Source organism: Nansenia antarctica (assembly GCF_963989245.1).
Source record: "Nansenia antarctica genome assembly, chromosome: 3".
Taxonomy (NCBI): domain Eukaryota; kingdom Metazoa; phylum Chordata; class Actinopteri; order Argentiniformes; family Microstomatidae; genus Nansenia; species Nansenia antarctica.
In genome coordinates, this window is record NC_137688.1 from 81,261,683 (window position 1) to 81,284,040 (window position 22,358).

General features: G+C 47.7%; 1 protein-coding gene across 1 annotated transcript; it reads left to right on the forward strand.

Annotated features, from left to right (window-relative positions):
* Positions 1–291: 291 nt before the first annotated feature.
* Positions 292–22,322, forward strand: tpd52 (tumor protein D52; the record flags this gene model as incomplete). The annotated part of the gene is made up of 8 exons (XM_080527636.1): positions 292–424; positions 10,507–10,634; positions 11,857–12,005; positions 13,870–13,971; positions 15,487–15,513; positions 20,709–20,750; positions 21,879–21,927; positions 22,149–22,322. 8 exons carry the CDS (start codon positions 292–294, stop codon positions 22,320–22,322), a joined length of 804 nt encoding a protein of 267 aa, XP_080383762.1.
* Positions 22,323–22,358: the final 36 nt, after the last annotated feature.

Below are 22,358 nucleotides of genomic sequence, written 5' to 3' on the forward strand. Positions count from 1 at the left end.
ACACACACACACACACAGACAGACACTAGCACACACACACACACACGCAGAGAGACACCAGCACACACACACACACACACACACACACACACACACACGCACACACACACACTGTGAGTCGGACCAAGACACAGGACAGACAGCAGCAGCAGCAGCACACACATCACATGAAGGTAATCACTGAGGCGGTGCTGTGAGTGTGTTAGTGGCCCCAGCCTCCCAGCCTCCCTGCCTGCCTCCCTGTCAGGGTGAGGGTTAGCTGGGTTAGCCGGGTTAGCTGAGCAGGGCACCATGGAGCCTCCGGAGGCGGACTTGGAGTACACGTCTCCCTTCAACTTCGACCAGGGGGTGAACAACAGCTACCTCTACCTGTCTCCCTCCGTCACCACCGACAGCCCGCCTGGCTCCCCGGGGAGGGGCAGAGGTAACCAGAGAGGAGGGGGGGGAGTGTTTACTGTGCTGTGTGTACTGTTGGTAGTGTGTGTGTGTGTGCGTGTGTGTATGTGTGTGTGTGTGAGACGTGTACTATGTGTGTGTGTGTACTGTTGGTAGTATGTGTGTGCTGTGTGTACTGTTGGTACTGTTGGTAGTGTGTGTGTGTGTGTGTGTGTGTGTGTGTGTGTGTGTGTGTGTGTGTGTGTAGGCCTGTAACAATTATGAAATAATTGTCTAATGGCAACCTTGACTGAGCTCCAACACGCTAGCTAGCTAGCTGGCTAACAACAAAGAACGTGGCGTTAGCTAGACAGCTGCTCCGCATGTTAACCACGTCACAACACACCGATGGAAAATGAACACGCTAAACACACATAACTGGATGACACACCGTCTCCTTTTTATTGATGAGGATACATGTTCAAATATAAGAAATATACGTTTTATGATAATAAAGAGGCATGGTTTACTTCATAGGTTGCTGAGTTATTACATCATCTGGGTCACATAACAGTGACACATTTATATTGTTAAATGCTATTATTTCTGAGACAATTTATTGTACAGCAACATTGTATTGTTACAGGCCTGTGTGTGTGTGTGTGCTGTGTATGTACTGTTAGTACTGTGTGTGTGTGTACAGTACAGTGTACTGTGTGTGTACAGTACAGTGTACTGTGTGTGTGTACAGTACAGTGTACTGTGTGTGTGTGTGTGTACAGTACAGTGTACTGTGTGTGTGTGAGCAAAGAAGTTTGTTTGTGTTTGGGTGTGGACGAGTGTTTGGGAAGAGAAGGATCATGTATAAGAGGGAAGGAGAGAGGGAGAGAAGGACAGGGAGCGAGGGGGAAGGAGAGAGGGAGAGAGGGGGAAGGAGAGAGGGAGAGAGGGAGGGGTGTGTAATGGGGTCAGCAGGAGAAGGAGAGATCATTCGAGCGTCTTAATATATTTCTGTGTGTGTGTGTGTGTGTGTGTGTGTGTGTGTGTGTGTGTGTGTGAGAGAGAGAGAGAGTGAGAGTGATGCTATGGTTGTCCCATCCTGACCCGTTGAATACGAGCTGCTGTCTGAAGCAGATGTCCCCAGTGGAGGTGGTCAGTGGAGGTGGTCAGGGGGGGTGGAGAGAGCCTGGCTCTCAGGTGTTGAAGGAGCTTAATCTGCTGTCACAAAGACCAGGCTGAGACGAGGCCGCACCGCAGGGAAAACCCTGAAAACAAACACAGGACAAAGATCACATAACAAAGAGATGTCTGACTTTGTTTTCTCCCACGGCTGGCAGCCAAGGGAGGCTGCCAGCCACACACACACACACACACACACACACACACACACACACACACACACACACACACAAGCCCAAACATAGCACACACACACACACACACACACACACACACACACACAAGCCCAAACATAGCACACACACACACACACACACGCACGCAAGCCCAAACATAGCACGCACGAGCATGTTATTAATCTAACTAGATGTGGGCGCCCGTGATACAATTAATTAATTATGCAAATAGCTTCATGTCATTTCCATGGATATTAATTAGGCAAACAATGAAAAACCCTTTTGCGTGTTTGTGTAAAGCCTCATTATGAGAGAGCCTAGTTATCTCCTGGTTGGCAGTCTGGCAGCTAGTCTGATGTTGTGGTTGTGGTTCGCCACAGTCATGCGTCGTTAAATCAACGGGCTTTTTATTCTTGGGTTGGTAATGAGTGTGTTGACGACCGTCGGAGCATGAGGATGATTACCAACGCAGGACTTTTCGATTCAATTCAAACAACTTTATTAGTCCCACTAGGGGCTTTAGTTTAGACTTTTGAATGTAATAGGAATTCAACTGTGTGGAAAGGGAATTGTGTGTGTGTGTGTGTGTGTGTGTGTGTGTGTGTGTGTGTGTGTGTGTGTGTGTGTGAGGTGTTGGTTGTTTTAGCAGTTTGGATGAGTGATCACTGAAGCTGGGCCAAACCCCTGCCCCCGTAGCCACACACACACACACACACACACACAAACACACACATACAGACACACCTTAGGCTCAGTTATGTCTTGGACATCCTACAGAACCTGTTCTAGAATGCTGAGGTGTGTTTCCTGTCTTCCTGCTGTAGGTGTGTGTGTGTGTGTGTGTGTGTGTGTGTGTGTGTGTGTGTGTGTGTGTGTGTGTGTGTGTGTGTGTGTCTGTATGTGCGTGTGTGTGTGTGTGTGTGTGTTTGTGTGTGTCACCCTGGCCCTGGTGTTGATTCTTCAAAGCCCCACAAGTATAGGTCCACGTTACACTCAGACCTGTCACTGTCAGCAGGGAGGGGGTGGGGAGGAGGGAGGGAGGGAGGGAGGTAGGTATGACACCTGACTCGTCCTGCTGTGTCATCATGAGGAGGGGGAGGGGGCTGCAGGAGAGAGGGGGAAGGGGGGAGGGGGGACAGATATAACAGGTTACGTATGACATGACAATGGTCACACAATCATCTCATTAGATTAGGTATGGAACCTCTCGATGACATGTTTAGATTAGGTATGGAATCTCTCAATGACATGTTTAGATTATTGATTGTAAGTCGCTTTGGAATAAGGCGTCTGCTAAATGCCAAAAATGTAAATGTAAATGATTAGGTATGGAACCTCTCAATGACATGTTTAGATTAGGTATGGAACCTCTCAATGACATGTTTAGATTAGGTATGGAACCTCTCAATGACATGTTTAGATTAGGTATGGAACCTCTCAATGACATGTTTAGATTAGGTATGGAACCTCTCAATGACATGTTTAGATTAGGTATGGAACCTCTCAATGACATGTTTACATTAGGTATGGAACCTCTCAATGACATGTTTAGATTAGGTATGGAACCTCTCAATGACATGTTTAGATTAGGTATGGAACCTCTCAATGACATGTTTACATTAGGTATGGAACCTCTCAATGACATGTTTAGATTAGGTATGGAACCTCTCTATGACATGTTTAGATTAGGTATGGAACCTCTCAATGACATGTTTACATTAGGTATGGAACCTCTCAATGACATGTTTACATTAGGTATGGAACCTCTCAATGACATGTTTAGATTAGGTATGGAACCTCTCAATGACATGTTTAGGGCTTTATTTGGCATCATGGGAAAGAGACGTTTACATTTCCAAAGCAAGTGTAGAGATAAAAAAAACTAAACAAAAAAAGAGTGTAATGTACGACTAGAATCTGATTAAACAGAGCTGTGTATATATATATATAGTATATGTATGTGTATATATTAAACAGAGCTGTGTATATATATATATATATATATATATATATATATATATATATATATATAGTATGCAGGTAGATAAAGATCACTTAAAATAAAACAGAAAAGCGTGGACATTGCAGTTTATAAAAATATGAATACAAATAAATGAGAAGTGTGTAAACATGATGTACAGAGATCAGCATGGTGCAAATAGGTCAGATACTTATTGACAGTCTTTACGGTGGTTGTGTTCCATTGGACGTCCTTTTACTGTCACAACAGCTCACAAATCTTGCTGCTGTGTTTGCACATTGTTGTACTACACCTAGCAGATATGACAGTTTCTTTTGTCATTTGTCATATTTAAAAAATATTTGTGGGTGTTTGTAATGGTAAATGGACTGCACTTATATAGCGCCTTTATCCAAAGCGCTTTACAACGGCCTCTCATTCACCCATTCACACACACATTCACACACCAATGGTGGCAAGCTACCATGCAAGGCGCCGGCCCGCTCACTGGGAGCAATTTGGGGTTCAGTGTCTTGCCCAAGGACACTTCGACATGTGGCCAGCCGGGGCTCGAACCGCCAATCTGCCAACCTTGCGATCATAAGACGGTACGTACTTCCCACAGTAATCTGTGGGAAGTACGTGTCTTAAATCAGTCTGTTTATCGTTGTGAGTTTGGGACATCGACATCCATTTTTTGGCTTATTGGAGGAACATGAAAGGCGTGCTAATACACGTACACGTGTCACCCTGGCGACCGCGGTCGTCCCCTCTTGCGTTGTCACGCCGTTTATGAGTGAGGACGGAGGACGTTTCTCTCTAACGAGCAGAAACTCCAGTTTTACCGTCTCTGCTTCCCAGAACAAACTGTCACCCTCGCCCGAAGCGAACTGGACACCTCCTTTTCTTTTGTTGGGTCGTGTCAGAGTTGTCACCTAACCCTGCTGTGTCCCTGTATCCCTCGGTTGTTATCCGTGAGGTGTGTTTTCCGCTCGACCGGTTACGTTGACTGTTTGTCCTATTTTCCAGCAACAAACAATGGGTCGCCTAGCCTCGAGGCTAATTGGACAGCTAACATGTTGTCTTGAGGTGTTAGCCTAGCAAGTCAACCTCCTAATGGAGTGCCCTCCAGTGCTAAACAGTTGTTAGCCAACAACAACACTCTCTTATCTTGGCTGTAGCGTAGCACTGACCTAGCGCTCCGGTATTTATCGGTGTGAGGCACGACCCATCCATCACCTTCTCCTGTTGGGGGTTGGGGGGGGGGGGGGGGGGGGGGGGGTGGAGGTAGACATTTCAGAGGACCTCCGCCAGCCTCCCCTGGTCTACCTCTCCTCCTGTCTGCCGTTCCTACTGGTTAAATATGTTTTGGGAGGAGTATGAGAAGGGGGGAGGAGGAGTATGAGAAGGGAGGAGGGGAGGAGGAGGAGGAGAGGTGTCAGGGTGTTGGAATGGAGGGGGAGTAAAGAGCAGGGAGGAGAGGAGAGAGGGGGAGTCAGTGGGACGTGGAGGGAGGAGGGAGGAGGGAGGAGGGTGGATACCTCACAGGGGGACCCCAGCCTCTTTTCTCCTGCCTATCATAGGCAGGCCTGTGACAGCTGACAGTAGGAGACAGACTGGAGGCTCTACATCAGGGGGAGGCTGGCAAGGGTAGAAATCGGAGGACAGGGCTCATTGTAACGCATGGATCGGAATGAGGAATGTAAAGAGCCCTGTCCTCCGATTTGTACCTCCGCCCGCCTCCCCTGCGAGTCGACACTAACACCTGTCTGTCTGTCTGTCTGTCTATATTCTATTGTCACTTTATTTTGTTTGTTTGTGATGTGAGCTGCTGTAAAGCCTTAATTTCCCCTCTGGGATCAATAAAGTATCTACCTATCTTAGATCTATCTACTATCTTAGTATATATCTACTATCTATCTTGTGCAAAAGTTTGGGACCCCTGTTGTTCCTGGCAGAACACCTCTAGCTCAGAAATAGTCTTCAACCTTCTTGCATGCACGGCATGTTTGAGATATCTCTCCACAGATTTTCAATAATATTCAAGTCTGGGGACTGTGATGGCCATTCCAAAACCTTCATCCGTCTTTCCTGGTGGTGCTTCATGATTGATATTGAGCTATGCATTCGGGTCATTGTCTTGCTGGAATACCCACCCAACCTCTCTTCAACTTCAATTTCTGGACTGACTTTCGAACATTAGCCTCTAGAATGTCTTGATATTTGGTGGAATCCATTCTTCCTTCCACCCGCACAATATTACCTGTGCCCTCAGCTGCTACACAACCCCAAAGCATAATGGATCCACCTCCATGCTTAACAGTTGGCAAGGTGTTCTTTACAAATGCTTCATCCTTTTTTACCTTCTTTGGTTGTGTTTTTTTTTTTTTGCATACTTCAGACGCTTAATTTTGTGTGTAGGTCATAGGAAAGGCTTCTTTCGGGCAACTCTGCCATGTCGATCGTTGTTGTTTAAGGTACGTTGTTGTCCTGTGAACAACTAGACCGGTGTCTGCTCGCCATTCAATCTGAAAATGTTCTTGGTCTTCCAGATATTGCCTTGACTTCAATTGTTCCATTTATTTTCCATTTTCTGATGATGTTTCTGACAGTGGAAATGGGTAGTTTGAAACATTGCAAGAGTTTTTTGTAGCCTTCTCCTTGATGGTGGAAGTGAACTATCTTGATTCTGACATCCTTGGCCAACTGTTTAGAGGAACTCATGGTTCCACCAGACACAACAGCCACCGCAGTCAGGTACTTTAGAAAGCATGGAGTTACTTCAGAATATATAGTTCAACCCTGGAATTATATTCACCTGACTCATTGAAGTCCTAACGAGTAAATCATCTTGGTCTGGGCCTTAGTAATCATCTTCTCAAAAGGTAACAACGAATAATCCAAAAGGCTTCCCAAACAGGGCCCTTTTCCTTTTTTCATAATTTAAAAACTCTGTCAATCTATCTATCTATCTCTCTCTCTCTCCATCCATCTATCCATCTAAGTACAGTACTGTAAACGTGTGTGTCATGTAGACAGCTTGCAGCCTAACGGTCCAGTTCTAGTTCTAGACAAGTCAACAGATAACAGCTCCACCCCTCTGGCATGCAGGTGTGCCAAATTGCCAAATCACAGACAGGATGCCAATTAGGCCCGTTGCCCATAGATACGAACGTAAATACGTTCTGTGTATAATTATCAACCGTAACCACAACAACAACAACAGCAGCAGCAGCAGACACAGCCGTTCGATCTCATCCATTCAGCAGGTCGTTCCTGATACATCACGTTATTCTAATTGGAGGCCTGTAACAATTATAAAATAATTGTCTAATGGCAATCTTGACTGAGCTCCAACATACTAGCTAGCTAGCTGTCTAACAACAAAGAACATGGTGTTAGCTAGACAGCTGGGGGGTATTCCAAGAAAGGCTATTGGAGACAATCGAGACTAGTTTTGCTAATTCGCGATAATTTCAGCTCGAGTTCCGTTCCATGAATGTGGCTCAAATCATTTGCTGTTTGGTTGCTATGCAACCAATCCTCCAGAACAAACCTGGTAGCGACCAGGTTTACGGTGTCTGGTTTAGCCGGAAACTAAATCCCAAACGACAGTTCCATCAAGTGTCTTTTTGGAAATATTAGTTCCCACTTTTTACGAGATAATTAGATATTTTGAAAGTGTGATAGATTGATAGTTTGATAGTGTGATAGATAGATAGATAGATAGATAAAAAGGTGTAAAGAAAATAGTTAGCCTATCAACTTGCATCTACATCATCACAGTGGTGTGTTTGGCGCAGGGGTTAAGGCAGCCAGACAGGACGATGGTTGCTTGTTCGATCCTTGATTTAATTTAATGTTTCTTTTTTTTTTACATTTAATCGAAGCCTTCATGCAAATCGATTTACAATATATACATCTGTCTAAGGTCGTGTTCTCACATGAAAGTCCGAATCAGGACCCGGAGCAAGTGGATGAGTTTGCAACGTTGTTGCATAAATTACTTCTCTGATTTGCGTTCTCACAGCCCTTCATGTAAACAAAGTAAATTATGTGGTAGTTGATTGGTCAGAATTGTTTTTTATTGCCCATTCGTCCCGCTCTTATCCAGATCAACACGCATGCGCTGTTGTTTTCCTATGGACAGCCTCGATGCGTCGTTTCTAACCGGAGCGAAACCACCCTTTTCAAGCAGAGCATCCGTTGGTTCTTTGCTCCGGGAGTTACTTCGAATGCGCGTTCTCACAGCTCCAAACGACGCAGAGCAAAGCAAATGTTATCCTAAACTCTGTTTCAAGTGAAGCAAATGTTCTAGTGAGAACACACCCTAAGTAAGTGAATCATCTATCCATCAGTAATCATAAGAAATAATAATCTATGCCAAATCCAGGGTCCAGTTACAATGCTAGAAGAACAGCATTTACTAGTCAGAAAGGCTTCAAACACCATTGTAATCGTGTCAGTTCTCGTAAATTAGCCTACACCATCATTTTAAACATACATTTTTACATTAGATTAAACTTTATTGTTAGAGAGTACAAGCATCAGACAACGAAATGCAGTAAAAAGTGTGTCAGAAGAGGAATTTGAACCCCCGTCTTAAAACGACGCTTGTATATTATGGCATCGGTTAATACCACTATGCCATCGTAATGAACTGACCATGTAAAGCCTGCTGCTGGTATCACCACAGTAGTGAATATTCATTTATTAAAATATGAACTTAAAACAATAGGTAGGGGCTAGTATGACCTACGCATTTAATCGGTCAGCAATTTCTTGCCAAACCATTTCCCTCTCCTTGTTAATTGTGGCAGTATTGCATTATTTTACATCTTATTTTTCGTCTTCATAAAGATCAATAAGTAGGGTTGCGCTGTCACTTTCCAGTCTAGTATCTTCTTTTCGACAATCGGATCTTCTGGGCTCCTTCTGCCTGTATCCTTCTGCCTCAAGAATTTCCAATTCGGGCTTGTGTGAACATTGATGACACAAGCCTGATTCTCATTCGAGGAATCACTTGAGGCTTGAATCCCAATCAGGAGTTGTCTGAATGAGGCTTTCCTTTTAATCACGAATATACTACGTAGAACGTACGTGGAATAACCCCCTGCTCTGCAAGCACATCCCAACACGCTGATAGAACATGAACATGCTAAAAACACATAACTACATAACTAGATGACACACAGTCCCTTTTTTATTGATGAGGATACATTCAATTTTATGTTCAAAAATACATTTTTGAGATAATTGAGGCATGGTTTACTTCATAGGTTTCTGTGTTGTTACATTATCTGGGTCACTTAACAGTAAAACAATTATATTGTTAATCGCAATTATTTCTGAGACAATTAATAGTACAGCCACATTTGGAATTGTTACAGGCCTACGTGTGCGTTCTCTCCTCTCTCCTGTGAAACGCACACACACACACACACACACACACACACACACACACACACACACATACACACACACACACACACACACACACACACACACACACACACACACTGTACTCACACAAACACACACACACACACACTGTACACACACACACACTGTACACACACACACACACACACTGTACACAGAGCCAAACCAGATTGGACCTATTAAGAGGAGCAGGGTGGACATTGGGAAAAGTACATAAGTAGATGAGCGTCTTGTGTTGTTGTTGTTGTTGTTGTTGTTGTTGTTGACAGTCAGCTGCAGTACAGACAGGGCACTGCCATACTGCTGGGGGAAGCTATCTCTTCTCTTCCTCCTCCAGCGTTGCCATGGTAGTGAATGACATCCCCCCCTCCCCTGTGACTATTTGATTGACACCTCTCGCTCACTCACTTTCTCTCTCTCTTTCTTTCTCTCTCGCTTTCTCTCCCTCTCTCTCTCCCTCTCTCTTTCTCTCTCTTTCTCTCTCTCTCTCTGTCTCTCCCTCTCTCTCTATCTCCCTCTCTTTCTCTTTCTCTCGATCTCTCTCCCTCCCTCCCTCTCTCTCTCTTGCTGTCACAGCTCAGAGTGGCGAGTCAGACAGGATCTCTGTCTCTTTTTCTTTTTTTTTGTCCAGCCTGTAACAGTGACATCACCCCCTGTCTCCTTCTGACTGACTGACAGCTCAGAGCTCGGCTTTTACCCTCTGTTTTCTCTCGAGCGAGCTTTCTGTCTTGCTTTCTCTCTCTCTCTCTCCCTCTCTCTCTTTCCCTTCCTTTCTCTCTCTTTCTCTCTCTCCCTCTCCCCCTCTCTCTCTCTCTCTCTCTCTCTCTCCCTCTCTTTCTCTCTCTTTCTCTCTCTCTCTTTCTTGCTCTCTCTCTCACCCTCACTTTCTCTCTCTCTCCCCCTCTCCCTCTTTCTCTCTCTCTCTCTTTCTCTCTCTCCCTCTCCCTCTCTCTCTCCCCCTCTCTCTCTCCCCCTCTCTCTCTCTCTCCTCCCCCTCTCTCTCAGGATGATGTTATCTAGGAGCATCAGTCATATTGATGTGTTATTTCCTGCCGCCTACGTCCATCACTGGCTAGACTGCTCAAGGCCGGGCCTTCAAAGTGGTGGGACATCAATAAACGTGTGTGTGTGTGTGTGTGTGTGTGTGTGTGTGTCTCTTATCCTCAAAGGCCCATATCTCACCTTTCTCCTATCCTCTCCACCCCGCCACTCAGGAAGAGAAGGAACAACTCAGGCTGACCAGCGACACCATCGGTCACGTCTCCTGTTTTTTACGCCGTCGTACAGCTTTGGGAAACTCTGTACGTCTGTGCGCGTGTGTGATAGGATGTCTCTCATACTCTCTCTCTCTCTCTCCCCCCCTCCCTCCCCCAGGTGCCCCCCTGAGGCCAGACTCTCTCCCGGAGGTGGGGGAGGATGCGGTGACCACGGTGGGACCCTCCACGGCCGTGCCCTCCCTGACGGAGGAGGAGCAGGAGGAGCTCCGGGGGGAGCTGGCCAAGGTCAGCAGCCTGCCCAGGGAAGGGCTCCCATGTCTGGGTCGCTCAGCGCCCTCGCGGACCCCGGGTCTCCACGCTTAGCTATTGGCCCGTGTGCTGTAGTGTAGTCAGCTACCTGAAGCTAGGCCTGTAACAATGGACCTATCGCTAAACCACGCCCCAAAATAGATTTGTTTCCAATCACATCACAGACTTGGACAAACAACTCGCTAATATCTGATGGTGAAAAGCTTCTAGACTAAATATTCTTGTCATCTGTAAATCAGAAATCAGAAATTTGCCTACTCCCGCCATTGTAAGTCATTGAATGTCATTCAGTCACGGTCGGTCAGTCAGTCACTGTCAGTGAAGCGCTGTTTGTTTGTCCGAGTTTTCAAAGGGCCCGTGGCTTAGCGATAGGTTAATTCCAAATGTGGCTGTACAATTAGTCTCAGAAATGATGAGTATTGCAATTAACAATAATTGTGTCACTGTTATGTGACCCAGAAGATGTAATAACACAGCAACCTATGAAGTAAACCATGCCTCTTTATTATCATAAAACTTATTTCTGAACATAAAATTTAACATGTATCCTCATCAATAAAAAGGAGACTGTGTGTTATGTAGTTATGTGTGTTTAGCGTGTTCATGTTCTATCAGTGTGTTGTGACGTGGTTAACATGCAGAGCAGCTGTCTAGCTAACGCCACGTTCTTCGTTGTTAGACAGCTATCTAGCTAGAGCATATTATTTCATAATTGTTACAGGCCTACCGGTACTTGAAATGTCTTGTTGGATGACTTTCTCCAGGCTGTACCGGGTCACACTAGAGAGAAGGGTGGGAGATCGAGCCAGAAGGCAGTTTCATAGAATTTTTATTTTTATTTTGTTAGAAAACTATTACATGTTTTTGCACAAAGCCAAACCCAGTATGTGAGCTCAGTTGGGGGGATGGAAGTAGCTTATGATTATGATTAGTGTTACTGTAGGCTCTGAGAACCTCACACCGTGTGTGTGTGTATGTGTCTGTGTGTCTCTCTCTGTGTGTGGGTGTGGGTGTGGGTGTGGGTGTGGGTGTGTGTGTGTGTGTGTGTGTGTGTCTGTGTGTCTGTGTTGTCTGTGTGTGTGTGTGTGTCTGTCTGTGTCTGTGTCTGTGTCTTTGTGTGTGTGCGTATGTGTGTGTGTGTGCCTGCCTGCCTGCGTGTGTGCCTGCCTGTGTGTGTGTGTGTGTGTGTGTGTGTCAGGTGGAGGATGAGATCCTGACCCTGTCTCAGGTCCTGGCGGCCAAGGAGAAGCAGGTGGCGGAGATGAAGAGGAAGCTGGGCGTCACGCCGCTCAACGAGCTGAAAAACAACCTGACCAGGAGCTGGCAGGAAGTCACCACCTCCACCGCGTACGTACCTGTCTGTCTGCCTGCCTATCTGCCTGTCTGCCTGTCTGTCTGTCTGCCTGCCTGTCTGTCTGTCTGTCTGTCTGGCTCTCTGTGTGTCTGTCTGTCTGTCTATCTGGCTCTCTGTCTGTCTGTCTCTCTGTCTGTCTGTCTGGCTCTCTGCCTGCCTGTCTGTCTGTCTGTCTGCCTGTGTCTCTGTCTGCCTGTCTGTCTGTCTTGCTCTCTGTCTGTGTCTCTGTCTGTCTGTCTGTCTGCCTGCCTGCCTGTCTGTCTGGCTGGCTGGCTCTCTGTGTGTCTGTCTGTCTGTCTATCTGGCTCTCTGTCTGGCTCTCTGTCTGCCTGTCTGTCTGTCTGCCTGTCTCTCTGTCTGTCTGTCTCTCTGTCTGTCTGTCTGTCTGTCTCTCTGTCTGTCTGGCTCTCTGCCTGTCTGTCTGTCTGCCTGTCTCTCTGTCTGCCTGTCTCTCTGTCTGCCTGTGTCTCTGTCTGTCTGTCTGTCTTGCTCTCTGTCTGTGTCTCTGTCTGTCTGTCTACCTGTCTGTCTGTCTGTCTGTCTGTCTGGCTCTCTGTCTGGCGCTCTGTCTGTCTGTCTGTCTGCTCGCCCATCTGTCTGTCTGTCTGTTTGTCTGTCTGTCCACTTTTGCTGTCCCGTTTGCTATACAGTCACCAGACAGACAGACAGACAGATCTCTCATCTCTCACATGCTACATTGTGAGGGAGAAAAGGGATGCCTTTTTTTCCCCCTCCCTCATACAGGGGGGAGGCTGGGGGAGGTAGAACATCAGGGGAGGCTGGGGGAGGTAGAATACCAGGGGAGGCTGGTGGAGGTAGAACACCAGGGGAGGCTGGGGGAGGTAGAACACCAGGGGAGGCTGGTGGAGGTAGAACACCAGGGGAGGCTGGTGGAGGTAGAACACCAGGGGAGTCTGGGGGAGGTAGAACACCAGGGGAGGCTGGGGGAGGTAGAACACCAGGGGAGGCTGGGGGAGATAGAACACCAGGGGAGGCTGGGGGAGGTAGAACACCAGGGGAGGCTGGGGGAGATAGAACACCAGGGGAGGCTGGGGGAGGTAGAACACCAGGGGAGGCTGGGGGAGGTAGAACACCAGGGGAGGCTGGGGGAGGTAGAACACCAGGGGAGGCTGGGGGAGGTAGAACACCAGGGGAGGCTGGTGGAGGTAGAACACCAGGGGAGGCTGGTGGAGGTAGAATACCAGGGAAGGCTGGGGGAGGTAGAACACTAGGGGAGGCTGGTGGAGGTAGACATCAGGGGAGGCTGGTGGAGGTAGAACACCAGTGGAAGCTGGTGGAGGTAGAACACCAGGGGAGGCTGGTGGAGGTAGAACACCAGGGGAGGCTGGGGGAGGTAGAACACCAGGGGGAGGCTGGGGGAGGTAGACATCGGAGGACAGGGGCTCATTGTCATGCATGGGACAGAATGAACCCAGCTGAATTCTCAATGAGACTGGAAGTGACTCCAACCCTGTCTCACCTTCCCCTCTCTCCTCTCCCTCCCTCCCTCCCGCCGTCCCTCCATCCCTCCCTCCCTCCTCCCCTCCCCTCCCTCCCTCCCTTCCTCCCTCCCTCCATCCCTCCCTCCCTCCCTCCCTCCGTCCCTCCATCCCTCCCTCCCTCCCTCCCTCCGTCCCTCCATCCCTCCCTCCCTCCCTCCTTCCCTCCCTCCCTCCCTCCCCTCCCCCCCCCCTCCATCCCTCCCCTCCCTCCCCTCCCTCCCTCCCTCCCTCCCTCCCTCCCTCCCTCCTCCCTCCCTCCCTCCTTCCCTCCCTCCCTCCGTCCCTCCCTCCCTCCCCTCCCCTCCCCTCCCCTGCCCTCCCTCCCTCCTCCCCTCCCCTCCCCCCCCCTTCCCAGGTATAAGAAGACTTCAGAGACCCTGAGCCAGGCGAGCCAGAAGGCCACAGCAGCCTTCTCCACCGTGGGCTCTGCCATCAGCCGGAGGCTGGAAGACGTCAGGTGAGAGGGAGGGAGGGAGGGAGGGAGGAGGGAGGGAGGGAGGCAGAGAGAGTCATCTCTCAGTCATCTAGAGTAGCTCCCTCTCCTTTTGAGAGTGCAGATGCTGCTTTTTTGCACTCTATTTGATACTCTTCAGCTGCAGCACCCCAGCTAAGTCTGATCACGGATGAGCGTTGGTATTTTCACTATACTGGGAATTTACATGGTGAAATGCATTCTTAGACATCGTCGTCATGATTACAAAGATGCCACTCGAAATGCATGAAATCCAAGTTTATTTGTGTCTTACACACATGTTAGTTTTGACTGCTTGTAGCCCAATCACGAATGGTCCCAGTATTGTAGCTTGAGCGTGCGGAACAAGTTGGTTGTTATTGTGCTTGCTGCAGCAAGCCCACGATATGTTATTGCTCATATATATTTATTTGAATCCTGTTCTTTTACCAACTGCTGAGACAACAATATAGTAAGCTATTTACTTTAGCTAGCTAAAGATATTGGCCCCAAAATCATTTGGACAACTTGTTTAGCTATTATGTTACGATGTTTCTGTCGAACCCCGCAGTGAATGTATCTAAGCAACGTTACAACCAACGTTGCAACGAACAGCTAGTGAACAGAAGTGGGGAAAAACAGTCAGATCAGACTACTAAACAGTTTTTTTTTATAAATTGGACACATTTTGGGAATATATATGGTTACTTTAACACTTGTAGAGCCAAAATTACAGCTTTTAGCCAATGGAGGTTTAAAATGGAGGATTTAAAATCCCCGCTGCCGGCCTGTGCGAAATGCATTCTGGGAGGCAGTATGCATACTGCAGTGTAAACAGTCGGCTGGTATTGGCATACTAATTATGAATTTAGTAGGCAGTATGCAGTATATACTCATTGAGTATGCTAGTATGCTGGTATGCCATTTCGAACACAGCCAGAGTCAGTGAAGAACCAGCGGCGGCCATTTTGTTTTGACCCATCATCCCCCCGGCCTTCAGTGTCGGTGCAGGTGAAGGAGAGGAGAGACAGAGAGGAAACCACTTTAGACTATTGAGATGCAGCCATGGGTCTGTTATACAACAGCGAGACACCCCCTATTCGGTTGTTAAGTCGTGACGTGTTTCCGGGTCCAAAGTTGGCTGAGGCGCAGTCTTTGAAATACCTCCGAGGCTCAAAGACGCTGACAAATATGGGAAAAACGGGAAGGTGCTGTGTCCCTTGTTGTATGAATAGATCTGAGTCGTTCTACCGCTGTAGTACACTGGTACTATGGTGGAGGGAATTTCTGGTTTGGACCCGGAAATTGCTAAACGTCACGTTTGACGTCAGACTTAACAACCGAAGTCCCACCCTTTCCCCTCCAGAATCCTGCACGTGATTTAATACCCTGTATGACTAACTAATAACAACCGCTGATACTAATATTCCTCCTATTCCCCGACCGTTTGATTGTGTGTTTGTCTGTGACTTACCTGTTGGTTAATGTAACCCCACCCCCCCTCTCCCTTGGCCTTTACAGACTGCAGTCTATTTCCAATTCCCTAGGGTAAGACTGACCGCGCTACGCTAGTCCAACGCTAACGCTAGCCTCCCATACCTGTCTCTCTGCATGGTCCATCAGTGTGTCTTACTGTTCATCTGGAGAGTTGTTTTTTAACCCATCGGCTGCTCTGTGTGTGTGTGTGTGAGTGTGTGTGTGTGTGTGTGTGTGTGTGAGTGTGTGTGACTATCCTCTCTCCTATCGCCCAGGGGAGGCTGGTGGAGGTAGAAATGGGAGGAGAGGCTCATTGGAATGAGGAATGGGGAATGGTATCAAACACACCTCGCTCCATTATAATAAGCCCCGTCCTCTGATTTCTACCTCCACCAGCCTCCCCTGGAACCTCCCTCCCTCTCTCTCTCTCTCTCTCTCTCTCTCTCTCTCTCTCTCTCTCTCTCTGTCTCTCTCTCTCTCTGTCTCTCTCTCTCTCTCTCTCTCTCTCTCTCTCTCTCCCTCTCTCTCTCTCTCTCTCTGAGGGGTGCATGACACCTGTTGCTCTTGGGTGGGACGTCTTTACGAACGCTGCAAGGATTCATTCAGAGACGTATTGGATTCAAGTGTCCAATCGTGTTGGATGTGTGACCTGGTGTGTGTGTGTGTGTGTGTGTGTGTGTGTGTGTGTGTGTATGGTGTATGAATGAGTGTTGGATGTGTGACCTGGTGTGTGTGTGTGTGTACGGTGTATGAATGAGTGTTGGATGTTTGACCTGGTGTGTGTGTGTGTGTGTGTGTGTGTGTGTACAGTGTATGAATGAGTGTTGGATGTGTGACCTGGTGTGTGTGTGTGTGTGTGTGTGTGTGGTGTATGAATGGTTCTTGCAGCAGGGAGGCATGGTGTGTGTGTGTATGAGGTCAGTATCAGGAGACTGATGCATGTTTTCATGGCTTTTCATGGTTTGTGTGCGTGCGTGCGCGTGTGTGCGTGCGTGTGTGTGTGCGTGTGTGTGTGCGTGTGTATCTGGGTTAACCACCATCAAATGACAACAAGACGCCTTATTATAGGGGTAGTGGTGGTCTAGTGGATAGTGAGTTGGACTTGTGATCGGAAGGTTGTGAGTTCAAATCCCGCCTGAAGCCACACCACTACTAGTGTGCCCTTGGGTAAGGCACTTAGCCCTCAGTTACTCCAGGGGGAATGTCCCTGTAATTCGTAATTGTAAGTCGCTTTGGATAAAAGCGTCTGCTAAATGGCAAAATTATTAAAATTATTATTCCAAAGCGACTTACAATCAATACATTTGACTAAGCAAGTGAATCATCAATCCACCAGTCGTAGCAGGAAGAGTAATCCAGCTCAGGCCCGGGGCCATTGATAGAAGGAAAAACCCTCTTCTATCACCTTCTTCTAAACCTAACCTTTAAAAAAAAAATATATATATATATTTAGACACTGGAGAAACAGAGAAACAGTACAAGGGGGGCAAATAGACATTTTTAGGGGACACAGTAGAGGGGAAAAGCGGGTGTCTTCAGGAGACGCAGTGCTGGGGGGCAGTAGATGTCTCAGGAGGAGCAGTTAAGGTGTAACCTGAAGAGATGGGTCTTCAGTCTATGACAGAAGATGGGCAGTGACTCTGCAGTTCTGACAGCCGTGGGAAGCTCATTCCACCAGCGGGGAGCCAATGTTGTGAAGAGACGTGATCGGGCAGCATGACTGCCGTGTTGGTGTAGAGGTGGTGAGGCCAGTTGGCCAGCCGAGGTGGAGGAGTTGTAGTTTGGGGGGTGACCATTTCCTTCAGGTAGGCAGGGGCTGTCCCTTTAGCTGCCTGGTATGCAAGCACCAGGGTCTTGAATCTGATGCGAGCTGCTATCGGGAGCCAGTGCAGGGTGCAAAGGAGAGGGGTGACGAGAGTAATTGGGAAAGTTGAACACCAGACGGGCAGCAGCGTTCTGGATGAGCTGCAGAGGTCTGTTGGCGGAGGAGTACGTTGCAGTAATCAAGGCGGGAGATGACCAGTGCCTGGGTCAAGAGTTGCGCTGCTTCTCTGGTGAGGAATGGTCGTATCCTTCTGATGTTGTAAAGGAAAAATCTGCAGGAGCGAGCAGTTGCTGCAATGTTCTCCGCACAGGATAGTCGGTTGTCCAGGATCACTCCAAGGTTCTTGGCTGTCTGGGAGGGGGTTACAGTAGAGTTCTCTACTGTGATGGAGAAGTCTTGGAGAGGGCAGGCTTTCCCGGGGATGAAGAGGAGCTCAGTCTTTTTAAGATTGAGTTTGAGATGGTGGTCTGACATCCATGTTGAAATGTCAGCGAGTCATGCAGAGACACGTGTTGCCACGTGTAGGTCAGAGGGGGGGAAGACCAGATAGAGTTGAGTGTCATCTGCATAGCTGTGGTAGGAGAACCCATGTGAGGAGATTACCGAGCCAAGAGACTTGGTATAGAGGGAGAATAGTAGGGGCCCTAGGACAGAGCCCCAGTGGTGAGGGTTCGTGGAGAAGACAGCGATTCTCTCCAGGTCACCTGGTAGGAGCGACCCGCCAGGTACGAAGCAAACCAGGACTGTGCGGAGCCAGAGATGCCCAGTTCTGAGGATGGAGAGAAGGATCTGGTGGTTGACTGTGTGGAAGGCAGCAGACAGGTCCAGGAGAATGAGAACAGAGGAGAGGGAGGAAGCTTGAGCAGAGTGGAGGGCCTCCGTGACAGCATGGAGAGCAGTCTCAGTGGAGTGCCCAGCCTTGAAGCCGGATTGGTGGGGGTCTAAATGTTCCATCTTCCGGAGATAGTCAGTCAGTTGTTTAGATGCCGCGCGTTCAAGGGTTTTGGGATGGAAGGAGAGAAGGGATACCGGTCTGTAATTGTGGACAGATGATGGGTCAAGGGTAGGTTTCAAAGTTATCCAACACAAATTCACCTTGTGCAATTTACACTAGCGTTGGGGAGGGGACAGGAGGAAGTGAAAACGTATCTAGTCCTGCCCCCCTTCCTTACAATATATTACAACATTTCAACAATCTTTCTATCTAAATATAACATAAATATCCATATACAACATAAATATCATATCAGAAAATTAAATAAGATGTACTCCAGTCACCTTACTACTCAGAGTCCCCTGTCCTGTACATGTCGAAAAACACTTGTTTATAATATTATAATGGCCTTTGAATTTATTCATATTTTTGCTCAGTCTTACACTCACATCTAGTCCATTCCAAAGGGTATATGGGTATCCCACACACAGAGATGCACATACTTTTCAGAGTCGTACGAACACTCGGCTGTTTTATTAAATAATAACCAACACCTTCTCTACCCATATACTGTACATTTTCTTAATGTTGCTTGGCAACATGTTATTTATAACCTTAAACATAATTTGTGCAGTTTTGAATGTAACTAAATCCATACATTTCAATGTTTGGCACTTTATAAACAGACAATTTGTATGATCTAATTATCTGGCGTGATGTACAATCCACATAGCTCTTTTTTGCAATGTGCATATCTTTTGTAGGTTGCTTTTGTAAGTATTCCCCCACACTTCAATACAATATGACAGATATGGTACAATAGGTGTGCAATACAGTGTGTATAATATTTTCTGATTCAAAAGATATCTCGTTTTGCCTAATATTCCGATACTTCTTGCTATCTTTGAACACAGATATTTAATGTGAGGTTTCCAGCAGAGTTTGTGGTCTATTAAGACCCCATGAAACTTGTTTTCATAATCTCTGCCAATTTTTACCTGATCAATTTCCAAATGTACTTCAGTGTTTATTTTACGGTTTCCAAATAGCATTTTTTATTTTTTTATTTTTTTAAAGATAACTTATTTGTATCCAACCAGCATTTTCATTTATCAATTCCTTCCAATAGCTGCTTCAGGTCCCCTGAACACAACATGTTTGTGTCATCCGCAAAGACAACAAGCTTCGTTAAGTCAGAGTCAGACACTTTACAAATATCATTTATATATAGGATGAACAGTTTTGATCCTAATACTGACCCCTGTGGGACACCACAGGTCATATTTAAACATTTAGATATGTACTGACCCATCTGCACAAATTGCTTTTATTTGATGGTATCTGTGTACATATTGGTCCCACCATTCTGACATTACAACACATTTCATGTGTTTTCATGACAGTTGCTATCTAACACCCAATATCACATTGCTGTGTATATTTAATTTATTTATTTGACCTTTATTTACCCAGATAAAATCTTGAATATTTTCAGTGGTGATCTGGCCAAGAATAAAAACATCCAGAGATACACCAGGCCAACACAAAACTATACATCCAATACATGAGAACGGCAAAGACAGTGAAGATAAAATAAATAAAAACAAAGTCAACTAACCTATGTTGGGGAGAGGGGGGGGGGGGGGTGTGCCTGTGTGTGTGTGTGTGTGTGTGTGTGTGTGTGCGCCTGTGTGTGTCTGTGTGTGTCTGTGTGTGTGTGTGTGTGCCTGTGTGCCCGTGTGTGTGTGTGTTTGCCCGTGTGCCTGTGTGTGTCTGTGTGTGTCTGTGTGTGTGTGTGTGTGTGTGTGTGTGCCTGTGTGTGTCTGTGTGTGTGTGTGTGTGTGTGTGTGTGTGTGTATGCCTGTGTGTGTGTGTGTATGCCTGTGCCTGTGTGTGTGTGTGTGTGCCTGTGTGTGTGTGTGTGTGTGTGTGTGCCTGTGCGTGTGTGGGGGGGGGGGCAGCAGCCCAGTCTATAACCCAATTTAGGAGAAAGCCCATTTGATCCCAGTCTAATCTCAGTCTATCTCACTGCAGCCCAGTACAGGCCCACTGTAGAACACCAGTACAGGCCAGTTGATCCTTTTCTTAGTATCTTGATCCCCCCCCCACCCCTGGTCCCCCCACCCCTGACCCCTGACCCCCCCCCCCATCCCCGATCCTCTGATCCACTGATCCAGGGTAGATATCCACAGTCAGGGACCTCCTTCACCAGGCTGGAGGAGGTGAACACACACACACACACACACACACACACACACACACACACACGGACAGTTTTCCTCTAAATCAGGGGGTTAGAGCCTCATCTATGGAGGATCATATGTAATCAACTCTATTGAGATAACTAGGGTTTAAGATATGATACACACTGTGTGTGTGCGTGCGTGCATGCGTGCGTGTGTGTGCGCGCGTGTGCGTGTGCGTGCGTCTCTCCTTCACTACCACCATCTGCTAGCTGCTAGCGGTCTTTGCTAACCTGTCTCTCCTTTCCTTTAACGCTGCGGGCAGCATACGCTCCATACAGCACTCTGCTAGTATGCCTGTCATGAGGTAAGGTACACCCCCACACACACACACACACTCTCTCTCTCTATGCTGGGGTCCCCTGCTCCCTGTAGCACACAGGAACAAACAACAATGTTTCTGCAGCATTGCAGATTGGAGGCAGCTGGCTCCCGTTGTGTCCCTGCGCAGCGGCAGACACCTTCTCTGTTCCAGGGGAGGCTGGCGGAGGTAGAAATCGGAGGACGGGGGGGTTGAAAAGATTCCGTTCCACGTCATCACAACAAGCCCGTCCTCTGATTCCTACCTCCAACCAGCCTCCTTCCTGCCTCTATTGACATGTATTGACAGTCACGGGCTGTCCCTTAAACAAGGAACATCATTGGTTCCTGGTTCCTTGTTCACGTATCTGTACTGTGTCACCTGACCCCCCCCCCCCCCCCTGTGGACGTTCTGGTGTCTAGAATAGAATTCTGGGAATAGAATGGACTATACTATGGAACGGGATCGATCGGAATGCGGCCCACCTTGGAATTCTCCTTTGTTCGGAGTGTCAGGGAGAGAGGGGCATCAGATAGCGTTTCCCCTCTGGGTCGATGATGAATGCGCAGCGTGTCCCCCGCCCTGTTCTCTTTGTGTGTGCAACCGGCTCTCGGTATCTCCGATTTTTCCCAGAGTTCCCTCTGTTTAATCTATAGGTCAGGGTGAAGGAGTAGTCCTGCCTTCCCGTTTCTCCTTTCTCCTTTTCCTCCCCTGAAGTCGTGCTATCAGGCGCTCGCTTCACGTGCGGCTTTTTAAAAAAGCGCGTACAGTAGGATCGGTGTCGGCAGCGGGTCTTCGACCAGGGGAGGCTGGCGGAAGTAGAAATCGGAGGACGGGCCTCATTGTAATTCCCGGGGGCCTCAGTTCTTACTTGAAATCCAAAGTGGTGGGAGTGCGTGAGTGCATACTGGAGAGAAAGAGAACAGAGGAATGGTGATGTAGGGAGCCGGTGTCAAGTCTTGGGTAATATTGTATTCATCGTTGACAGTTCTGTGTTTCATTCTTGTCGTGAAACACGTTGAGATGATTGTCAATTGTAAAAAGTGAATAATTGATGAGTTGGTTGGTTGATCCATGGATTGATTGATTGATTGATTGATTGACTATCGCTCACGTTTCATTTCCGTTCCCCAGGAACACCCCGACCTTCAAGACGTTCGAGGAGAAAGTGGAGACTTTAAAGGTAAAGGAGGAGAACTGTGAGTAAGAACTAACAACCCTCCCAGAATATCTGATCTCTCCTGATATGAACACTAGCCCGTTGGAACGGTCCAATCTCACAATCACATCATGTCAATGTCCAGGATCTCCCAAGTAATTTTTAGTCGGAGTACAAGAGTGTTATCCACGGGAGGGAATGACAATGACTGTCCTCTCTGCCCTCTCCCCCCCCCCCCCCCCCAGACCAAGATCAGTCCCAGTCCGACGGCTTCTCAGGGTGACTTCTCCGAGGTGCTGAACTCTACGGCCACCTCTGACCCTGTGGAGACCCAGCCGCAGGCCACGCCCCTCCCGGAAGTACAGCCCCCCCACTTAGACGAGCCTCTCTACCCGTCCCTGACCTCTCATCAGACCTGATGACCCCGCGCCCCGCCCCCCTCCCCAGCCCTGCCT